At 56.8% G+C, this 10891-nt stretch overlaps 1 protein-coding gene across 1 annotated transcript; it reads right to left on the bottom strand.

Annotated features, from left to right (window-relative positions):
• Positions 1-393: 393 nt before the first annotated feature.
• HOXB4 (homeobox B4) lies at positions 394-2442 on the bottom strand. The gene is made up of 2 exons (XM_041001228.1): positions 1565-2442; positions 394-739 (listed from the first exon to the last, which is right to left on the bottom strand). Exons 1-2 carry the CDS (start codon positions 2013-2015, stop codon positions 441-443), a joined length of 750 nt encoding a protein of 249 aa, XP_040857162.1. The 5' UTR covers positions 2016-2442; the 3' UTR covers positions 394-440.
• Positions 2443-10891: the final 8449 nt, after the last annotated feature.

Raw genomic sequence — 10891 nt, 5'->3', positions numbered from 1 at the left:
GGGCCGGGGCCTGGCGTGATTAAGGATGAAACGTGGATCCATCTTCGCCAAAGCCGGAAACAGAAGCTGGAGCCTCCTCCTATTTCTCTTTCTGTCTCTCTCTGTCTTCCTTCTTTCCTTCTTCTTGTATTGTTGTTTTTTTTTTTTTTTTTTTAAAGGAAGAGAGCAAGAGACTTGAACCTTGTCTCTGGTGGGGGATGGGGTGGGAGGGGGCTCGCCCGGCTCCCTATTGTCATTTCTATAAATAAAGCTTTCTCTGCGCTTATTCCTACTCGGATAAAGTGGGGGTGGGGGCGGGGGCAGGGGAGAAGGGCAAAGGGAGGCTTCTCCGGGCCCAGGCCCCCCATCCCCTCCCCCTGCGCTCGCTGCCCACCCCTGGCCCGAGGTCCACGGCTCCCGCCTGGCCATGGTGGTGGACGCCGGGGAGGTGGGGAGTGGCCCTAGAGCGCCGGCGGGCCGCCGTTGGGCCGGCCTGGGGGTCCTCCAGCGGCACCCGCGGTGGCACCCGAGCGGATCTTGGTGTTGGGCAACTTGTGGTCTTTTTTCCACTTCATGCGCCGGTTCTGGAACCAGATCTTGATCTGGCGCTCGGACAGGCAGAGCGCGTGGGCGATCTCCACCCTCCGGCGCCGGGTCAGGTAGCGGTTGTAGTGGAACTCCTTCTCCAGCTCCAAGACCTGCTGGCGAGTGTAGGCGGTCCGAGAGCGCTTGGGCTCCCCGCCGGCGTAATTGGGGTTTACTGGACACACACAGAGAGAGGGAGAGAGAGAAAGTTTTATTGCCCCCGAAAGGGAGGAGGGAGTAGCCATTCCTTCCAGCAGTCGGGGTCTCCCTCCCTCCCCCACCACCACTTCTCCCTGCAAATGGGGGCGGGGGCGAGGAGCGGGTGGTGGGGCTCAGTGTGAGGACCATTTCAGGAGGACTGCGGGGGCCAAGTGAGATGGATGTAGACCTCAAAGTTGTGGCCCCGTGGTGTCGTGGTCCCGGTGGGGTCTGGGGAGGGGGCAAGGGATCCGGCCCCAGGTTTGTACCGGCCCTATCTCCTGTCTAGTCCCCAAGCTCCCTTACTGCCGCCCAGATTCCAAGCAGTGCTTGCACCCGGTTGAAAAACAAAACAAAACAAAAACTTTTGCGGACTTGTCCAACCAAGGAGGCAGACTGGATGCAAGGAAAAACACACATATCAGGGGTTGACTCAACTCTGCTTAAGTTCGGATTTCATCTTCCTCCTCCTCTCACCTCCTCCAGCCCTCAACTCCCAACTTCACTGCAACTGCCTCTCCCTGGTGGGGGGTGGGGGAAGTCTCTGCTAAGAATGGCCAAGAGGATGGGGAACCGACTTCAAAGGCGCGGGGCCCACCAGGCCATAAAAATTTATGGGGGATGTAATGATGTGACTCTGAAAGCAGGCGACCGTAAATCTCCAGCAATGGCGAGTTTATAGCGGGGACAACTGGCTTCTCCCAACACCCGCGGTACCCGCCCCCCTCCCAAATCAGCCTCGGAGGTCCCCTTCGTGTAAAGCGCCAGGGATGGGAGGGGGAAAGAGAGCCCACGCACTCACCCGTGCTCACGTGAACTTTGCGCATCCAGGGGTAGACGACGGGCTCTTTGCACGAGGAGTGGGACGGGCTGGGGTGCAGGGGGTTCTGGGCGCACGGAGGCGGCGGGGGGCTGCTGCTGACCGCCTCGCAGCGCTGGCCGGGCTCCGGGAGGAGGGCCCCGGCGGGTGGAGGCGCGGGAGCCCGAGGGGACAGCCCGGGCGGGGGCGGCGGCGGCGGAGGCGGCGGCGGCAGGGGCCCTGGATCCCGACAGGCCGCGTAGCGCTGCACGGTGCACGCCGCGCGCCGCCCGAAGCCCGCCTCCGGCTGGAAGCTGCTCTCTCGCCTCTGGCCGCCGGCGTAGTACCCGGGCGAGTGGTCGCTGGGTAGGTAATCGCTCTGTGAATATTCCTCGCAGGGAGGGAACTTGGGGTCGACATAGTTGGAGTTGATCAAAAAAGAACTCATAGCCATTAATTTCTGGGAATTGCCCACAAAATATACTAAAATTTATTCCGACCCCTGACTCGTTTTCCTGTTTCCGAAAGCCCTCCTACTTTACTGTCAAGTGAACAAAGTTAGGGCCCCACGTGATCCTCCGAGCCAATGGCCGCCCCGCCTGCGATTCCCGGATAAGGAAATCTGCTCACCCGGACCCCACTCCAGCCAAAGAGGTTTACTTCCCCTTCTTCGCTTCCCCCCTCCCCACCCACCCACCCAGCACCGGGATTTACATAGGGCTGTCCTGAGGGGCGACCCCCTTCCTCGCCCGTCCGGATCCAAGGGAGCGCACCAGAACCAGCAGGTTGCAACCCGAGGGCCTGCTGGGGCGCCGGACAGGGCGCGACGCCCCGAGTCCCTTGGATGTCGGGGATCCCGGCGTAGCCCCTCCAGCCCGGCCTCCTGACTGCCAACATCCTCTGCCTTCCGTAGTCTCCTATCTCTGTCCCGCCTGGCGGGGCTGGAGGGAGCTCAGGCCGCCTGCCTTTGCCTGCTGGGGCTGGAGGAGCAGTGCAGGGACGGGCGGGCAGGGTGCTCCGCCTTGAAAGGGGGACCCATTGGGGGCGAGGGGCGCGGAGCTTGGGGCTTTTCTGTGCAGTCGGATGGGGAGGGGTGGGGGTGAGAGAGGAGGCGTGGGGAGCTGGAGGGCGGGTGCGCGAGGGACTTGTCAGAGATGAATGGAACCGCCAGCGGATCGATAGGAAATTCAGGCACTAATTCGGGGAGACCTCGCCTTGCAAATCGCGTGTAGCTGCGCTATTAGCGAGGCTGTATCGGTCAGTCTGTCCATCCGCCTACTGCTATCCACTCCTCCCTTTATTAGCCCTACTCCACCCAGACCCAGTATGGTTTCCCATACTGAAGACGGAATTTTAAAAAAAGAAAAAAGAAAAGAAACACTTGCAACTTTGGAGAGCAAATTGAAGAATAGCAATTTGCTAATTCCAGAACTAACGGAGCAATACTAACCGTGGCGCCCAGACGTTGTAATTGCCGCTAATGCCGTCGCCGCCTCCGCGGCGAATATTAGTCTCACAACCATGTAGACCTGGGGGTAGGCGCCCTGGAAGTGACCCGCACACACAATAACGCTCCCTGGGAACCGCGTCTTGCCGGCGCATTTTGTTCCGAACCCAAACCGAAAGGCGGCCTCGCCACCAGCTTGAAAAGCGAAATGTGCTTTTGACTTCCCACTCTGGAAACAACAGTCATTTTTTTTTTTTTAACTCTTCAGTAAAGCCTGGCTGAGTCCAGAACAGAAGATAGGTAGACCTGGTGCACAGACACAGCAGCAGCACCAACCTGAACCTCGGAGAGGGAGAGGGAAAGGCGGGCGTGGGGGATCTCAGGTGGAGAGCAGAAGAGAGGAAAGAAAGAAAGGCAAAAAAGGCCAAGGACGAGGAAGGTGTCTTCTCGTCTCAGCCTCTGGCTTGTCCTTGCTTAGACAGCATGGATTTTTTATCTTCTGGGGGGTAAAAAAAAAAAAAAAACACGAGCGGAGTGTTTATGTCAACTACATATTCCCCTAGATACGAATTTGTGACCACAAAATTCCTTACACAAATTCGGATCTACAGGGTATATACAGAAGACAGACAGATCTTCTTGGCCCAGACACTTTGCAGTTCTACTTTCCACGCGTTCTTCCTCTGGGGTGTGGTTTGAGCGCTTTGGTTTTATTTCGATTTGTTCTAGTTTTGAGCCCTGGCAGCAGAAGGGGGAAAAAAAAAAAGGCACTGCAGGTCCATTCTGGGCATTAGGAGGTTTTTTCAAGTCCCCCCCTTAGAAATAGAAGCAGTCGGTCCGCAAAGGGACGGGCGCCTCGCCCTACTGCGCAACTCTCGGGGGCGCATGAATTATGAGATGTAAACATTAGCTAAGCACAAAAGGAGGAAGGGTCATCCTGAGGCTGCTCCAGTCAGAACTAGGCCCTTCTGGGTGCCCTCCAGTCCTTCCCCTCCCCCAGGACTTACAGGGGTTTTTTCTTCTTCTTCTTCTTCTTCTTCTTCTTAAAGAAAAAAACAAAACCCCCAATCAGTTTCTCTGTGCCCTTTGCAGTCTTTAGTTTGTGATCAAACGAATATCTCGATATTTTTCAAAGCGCCTCTCGGCTAAGGGAGGAGGGAGACAGCTGGGTGTGAAGGGGGTGTAATAAAAGTCCTTTCGGAAAAATTCAATGGTAAAAAGAAAGAGAAACAGCTGTAAACAAAAATGCTGGGAGACCAAGCAGATGGGGGGCCCTCGGAAATTTAATGGTAGGCAATTCTGTTTACAACCTGAGAAAAAGATCAAAAGCGTCTCATTTCCGAATGAAGGGCAATGGAGGAACCACAAAAGATGGGGCCAGATGATGGGTCAGCCCCTCCCACCCTCCCACACCTCCTGGGGACCACAAGAAGGGCACAGTCCCCAGGTGGTTCCTCCTACCTCCCCAGTGTGCACGCAGTCTAAACTAGCTAACTGGGCCCAGCCACCTGCTCTGGTGGCTGGAGGTGGTGGGGTCAGAATGGGGAAGGCTCCTGGCAACTGCTGGGTTGACTAACCTGGGCGGCCAGGACTGGGCTGGAGGGACCACTCTGAGACTGGGAAAGCTGTAACAGGCTAAAGGAAAGTGCACCCTGAAGCCTCCTCCCCACACACCCTCCCACTTCCCTGGGTTTGAGAACTACCTGCTGCCCCTAAAGCAGGCCTGAACCGGAGCAGAGGCAATAACACCTACAGAAGCTCCACGAAGACCATTCTCTAACCACCAGGCTACAACAGCCTCTGCCCGTCTCCAGGTGAGCAGCAGCCCTACCACCTGCCTGCAGCTCCATGCAGAGACCCTGCAAATCGACCCTAGATCGAGGCAGTGTTAACACAGGTCTCTGCCCCTGACTGGTAACATCAACAGCCTCCCATCCAGCCGCAATATGTAATGGGAGGAGAGCGATGACACTGCAGGTATCCTCAAGAAACGAGACGACGGTCCAACCCCCAGGTAGACTGGAGCCTGCCTCCCTGTCACCAGCTCCTAGCATCAAGCAAGGACCTTCCCAAATCTTCTCACAGACCACCCAGGGGCTCCAGGACCCACTCCAACCGCCAGCCCCTCCCCCATCCTATGTCGACTCCTTCTTTCTCCCGACAACAGCAAATCGGTCCAGCCCCCCGGTTCAGGAGGCCGTTGGCTGCTGCTCCCTGTGCCTCTCAGCCCTAGTACACTAAACAAGGAATACGGCCCAGGTGCCTGGCACATCTCAAGAGAAATGCAGAGCCGAGCCCCTGCGGGGTTGGTATGCTTGGTCCCGAGGCAAAAGCGCCACAGAGATTGTCTCCTGCAAGTCTGCTGACAGCGGACACCTGCCAGTCCCACCGAAGCCGGACGTACCGCTTCCCGTGTCCCAGTCGCAACTCCCTGGCCAGATCTCAGCGGAGCTGCTGGCTCCCTCTCCCTTCCACCACAGAAGGACCCTAACTGCAACAAGCATGGTTAAAAAGAGAGAGAGAGAGACAGAGAGAGAGAGAAAGAAAGAAAGAAAGAAAGAAAGAAAGAAAGAAAGAAAGAAAGAAAGAAAGAAAGAAAGAAAGAAAGAAAGAAAGGAAGGAAAGAAAGAAGGAAGAAAGAAAGAAAGAAAGAAAGAAAGAAAGAAAGAAAGAAAGAAAGAAAGAAAGAAAGGAAGGAAGGAAGGAAGGAAGGAAGGAAGGAAGGAAGGAAGAAAGAGAGGAGCTGGCACTTGTGTGCGTCCCCAATCACCTCCCTGCGCCCTCGAGGTCGCTCCTCGGCTTCCAGGCCGCCTTTTCCCCGCAGCCACAGGTTGCGGGCGTGACCCCTCGCTGCCTAGCCCCGCTCCGGGTGTGTGCTCAGCCCGGGGGCAGTTATCCACCCTGTTTAGGCCAGGAGGAGGCGAACGCGGAGAAGCAGGGAAACAAACCTACGGGCCAGGCGATGGCCAGTCGCAGCGGTCCCGCGCGCCGCCAGCCGCGCGGAGGAGTGGAAGGGCCCGGAGCCGAGTGGGCCAGACCGTACTCACCCTGCCGCTACCCGCGCCCTGTCGGCCTGCGGACCTGCTGGCCACAGCTGAGCTGACCTGCTGGCCACAGCTGAGCTCGCTCTCGTCCACTGTCATGTGTCCGGAATACCGGACCGCATAGGAGCCAAGGACCCCCTCAGAGGAGACCGGAACAAGCCTTTTTTTTTTTTTGGCGGTAGTGTTTTTGTTTTTGAAACGCAAGTTTTCGTATTAATCTCATACTTTGGCAGTCTTTGTTAAACAGCTAGGCGCGTCCCAAGGCTCTCGAACATTTTAATATTTTTTAGACGCCGTGACCTGCGGTTCACCCCTCTCCAGGCCTCCCCCACTAGCAGGCAGTGGTAGCTGGGTCATATTGAATTTTGTGCAGGTCATTACTTGGGGGGAAAAAATGGCAGGGTAAAAATTTGATTCAGCTCTGCCTATGCAGCTCCATTTGCCCCAGAATTTTCTCTTCCTCTTCATCCAACCCCCTAAAAACTGTCCCATGCTGGTAGAATTTGGCCACACGACTGCTTTCACATGCTACCATTCCTATATTTTTGCCAGCTCTTATTCCTGGGACAAAGAGAGAAAAAGCAGGATTCCATGTGGGGTCCTTCTGGAGGCTGAAGGAAAGGGCTGGTATCAGAACTGAAAACCCAATAGCCCAGGGCCCCTTCCTGGAGTGCCCCCCAAATGCCTGTACCCTCTCCCCAGCCACCTGCACCCCGGTGTTAGGAACGACCCCTCCAATCTCTTGGGGCCTGGGATTTTTGACCCATAGCCCCCAGCACAGTCTCAGAAGACACAAGGAAACCTCAGACAGGACCCAGACCATGCTGGGCAAAGCTGGGGACTTGATTTTCAGAAGCTTCCATTGTCCTGTATAAACACACAGCCGTATCCTGTGCTCCCCAATGTTTTTGAAAAGACAGTTCGCAACGATACAACAGCTTTTCATTGCCTACTGCCAACACTGCCACAAGCAGCCCACCAGGGAAACAAAAAAACGCCCCGATTTTTTGTGGGCTAATCTCTCCAGACTGAGTCTAGGTGAGGTGCCTACCACACATCCACCCCGTTGTCAGGGCTCCAAGGGCCAGGCCAGGGTGGGTCAAGTGGTCACCCTCGCGCCAAGTTCAAGGCTTAGGTCCGGAGGGGGCACTGGCAGGGTGGCATCAGGATAAGCGGCAGCCTGGCCTGGCCCCATCCCGAGCGAGGCTCTCCCATCCCAGGACCTAGGACTGCTCCAGACACCCCATCCCACAGCCCCTTACACCCACTAGAATTCTGTCCTAGAATGGACGAAAAGGAAACCTGGGCAGTGAACAGAGGCAGAGAGATCTTGAGGCTTGGCTCCCTAAGACGCCAGGAATTCCTCCATGGCTTGACACCCCAGAGTTACTCCCCCTCCCCAGGGCTAAGTAGGAATAAGGATAAGCCCCCACCCCAGTTAGCCGGGTTAAACAAACGGGGGGGGGGTCAAAGAGATTCAGAATGTGACATTACATCTTTGTCTCTTTTTGCCATATTCCCCAATCCGTATTTGGCCATATTCCAAAGGGTATCTTTACAAGAACTCTTGGGTCATCTCAGTTCTGGCAGGACAAACAGCTACAGAGCACCTCCTACATTCAATGTTTGGAAGAGAATATGATGACATTTCTTCAAGAAGCCAACAGCCGTTTAAAGGCCCAAAAATAGGCAGGGGCCCTGGTGATATAATTACAGGCTCTCTAAGCATTGTAGCTCTGAGCTAAGCTGAATGCATGGATTCAAAGTTCATTTCAGGTCGCCCGTTTCCACTCTACTTATAGAAATCTCCGTGAGGCCATTGGGTATTTTTCCTCCCCATTCTCTCCCCTCCCTCCTGCAAACAGGAAGAGGGCGAGTCAGGATGAACACACACATAGATGGAGGTTAGAAAGAGAGTTAAGAGAAGCAACACACTAGGCAGGCTGGCAAAGCTGAGCTCCTGGGGCTTGAGGAAGCCGGTGGCCGTGGCCTCCAGCTGCCTGGGGACCCAGCCAGGGCTCTCCAGGGCTCCTGGAGACAGACCTGCTTCCTCTGGGATGCAGGGATGGAAGCGCCAGCAGGGTGGGACTGGCGCTGGTGAGACTTCGGCAAAGCCTACTTTGGCCCCTCGAAGCGTCCTCCTGCAAGGACGCAAGGCTAATTGGATTTCTTTCTTTTTTTTTTTTTTTTTTTTTTTAGTGCGGCTGGGTAGATTTTAATTAAATTTTATATGGTGACTCAAAGGTTATCTTTGGGAAAGAACGTTGCGCGGAGGGTCGGCCACGCAGGGAGCAGGATCTTTTGTGCAGCTTGCGGCGGCGGCAGCAGCAGCAGCAGCGCGGGTTTCTGCAGAAGGATCTGTTTATTTTCTTCCTTCCTCAGTTTCTCCTACCCCCTCCACCCCCAGCCATTTCCCCCAGCCCACACGTCTTCCTTACCTCACTTTATCCCTGGCTTTCTCTTCTCTCTCCACACACACACACACACACACACCACCTCCCCCACTCCCACCCCGCCCCCGCCGCTAGACGCCTCCGCGAGCCGCTCACGCACGCACGCACGCCGTAAACTTTTGACCCTCCAACTTTGCGACCCCCTCCGGCAATAACACTGGCCTCACCGCCCAGGGTCTGGGGCTGCTGCTTGGACTGAAGAAACCCAAGAAAGAGCAAAACGCCCTCCTTGTCCCTCCTCTACTCCCACCCTCCAACCTCCGCCTCCACCCCTTCCCCAGGGCCTCAGTCCTGGGGAGTGTGATTATTACAAAACTTGTCTGGAAAAGGGACAGAGCACACCCACCCCCCGCTGCATTTTCACCGGTTTCTTCCGTGGGGGACGCCTCGAAGGGCCTCTGGCCACCCGCCCTTCTTGGCTGTAGTCCCCCTGCGTTGGGGCCGCGGTGGTCGCGCGAGGGGACCTGTTGGCGAGGGAAAGTCGCACGGGCTGACCTGGAGAAGGGTTTCTGTGGGGTGACATGTGGGGAGCGCACGGAGCAGGGGTTCCGTGGGAGCGGAGTGGGCGCCCCCGCACCCGCACGGCGGGAGGGCGAGCGCGGGGTCCCAGCCACGCGAGGCCCAGCGGGGCCCAGGGCCACCTTGCACGGCCGCTCGCTGGCGCCTCAGAGCGCCCAGCCTGGCTGTGAACTTGGTCTAAGGCGGACTCTACTGGCAGCTCGGGGATGTTACAGCCTCTGCCTCGGCCGGCGCAGCGGCCCACTGGGCGATCCGCGCGCTTTCGGTTTCCCTTCCGCCCAGACGTCCGCCTCCCAAGTCCCCACCTCTATGAGGGAAGACTTCGGTCCTCCTTCCTGGGGGCCCTCCAGAGTCGGGAAACAAAAGAGGGAGAATTGACAGGTGCAGAAAAAGAACGAAAGCCTAGAACAAGCAGAATCCCCAGGCACGCATTCCCCTTTCCCGGTGCCTCCAAATACCCCCGAAAGAGGAGACCCCAGACCACGCTGGCCTTTCCCCTCCACATCCCGTCCCCCGCCCCCCGACCCCAAGCCGCTGCTGTCCGCCGTGTCTCCCACCTCTGCACCTGGCCGGGTTCATCCCGTGCGTGGCGAGACCGACCGGCCAGGGGCCTCCGAGGTGACCTCTCCTGGCTGGCTTGCAGGCGTCCCCATACCACGGGCTCCGAGGACAGGGCGAGTCGCCCCCGACGCCAGCTGCCGCTCGGAGGCCACAGCCCCGGAGACAGTAGCAAGGATTCCTAGTCCTCTCAGGCAACAAGGCCAGAGAGCCTAGGAGCCGTTTCCAGGGAGAAGGAGAAAAGGCTGCGGAGAGCGCGTGTCCAGTCTCCCAGAGGACATTTTAGGAGGAGAGGAGGAGACGGGACAGGAGACGCCTAAACCTAGAGAAAGAAGAGAGAGGAGGAGAACTTGGGCAAGAGGTGCCCTGCGGGGAAATCATGTTGGCGTTAAGTCCGGTCCTCTGCGATCCCCGAAAATCCGAATGTTCCTGAATTCGCCCAAAAGAAAAGAGGACAAATCCGGCTAAACCTGTGCGCGGCTCGCCCCCGCCCCGGGCGGCGGCCGCGGCGGCGGTGTGGCCGGCGGCGCATAATGTATGCGGCCGCTGCTCCAGCCCCACGAAGGCCGGCGCTGCGGCCCCGTCTGCTGACCCCTGCATGATCCCGGCCTCTATGAATTATTGATGAGATATCAGCGTTGATTTCCCCTTTCAGGATGCAAACTCCATTATATTGTTAAAATGGCGATTTAATCGTTGAGAATAGCTTTGGTATGGGTTCCCCCCCCCAGCTCATTTGCACCTCCATCCTTTTCATTTAACTCTCTTAATTAAATTCTTTAACAGATTTTAATCACTTTTTTTAGGGAGGGGTAGGGGGAAGGGGGACTCCGTAACACCTTCATTACTGCCAGCAACAAACGGGACACTAAAAAGACACCAAATTGACCAACCCCTTGAAGTCATCACTGGGGTAGTTGAAAAGCAGGTAGGGAAGGGTGCTAGCCGGATCTGGGAAGGTTGTCTTGGTACCACCCGCTGGCGACACAGCAGAGGCTGGGGACACCCATCCTGGCCAAGGAAAAATGCATTGGTGGGTCTGAGAGGTGTTTAATACCACCCTCAGGGGCAGGTGTGTAGAGGCACGCACTGCATCCACCCAGTTCAGACCACAGACTTTGAGCTTGGGAAGGCCCCAGGAGCAACTGGCAATCTTAGCCTGGGGGCACTGAGGGAGAAACACTGGCTCTCCTTAAAGGGCCCCCACTTCTCCCCTCCCCCTTCCCAAACAGCTCAGTTTCCAGGCGGTGTCTGAGTTAATTAATATGGATGTGTAACAGCGCTGAGCGATCGATGAATCCTGCTGTGG

Source organism: Ochotona curzoniae, unplaced genomic scaffold (genome assembly GCF_017591425.1).
Source record: "Ochotona curzoniae isolate NIBS_2020 unplaced genomic scaffold, NIBS_Ocur_1.0 scaffold_2453, whole genome shotgun sequence".
Taxonomy (NCBI): domain Eukaryota; kingdom Metazoa; phylum Chordata; class Mammalia; order Lagomorpha; family Ochotonidae; genus Ochotona; species Ochotona curzoniae.
Note: the sequence above shows the minus strand (reverse complement) of the source record. Positions and strands in the feature narration are given on the sequence as shown.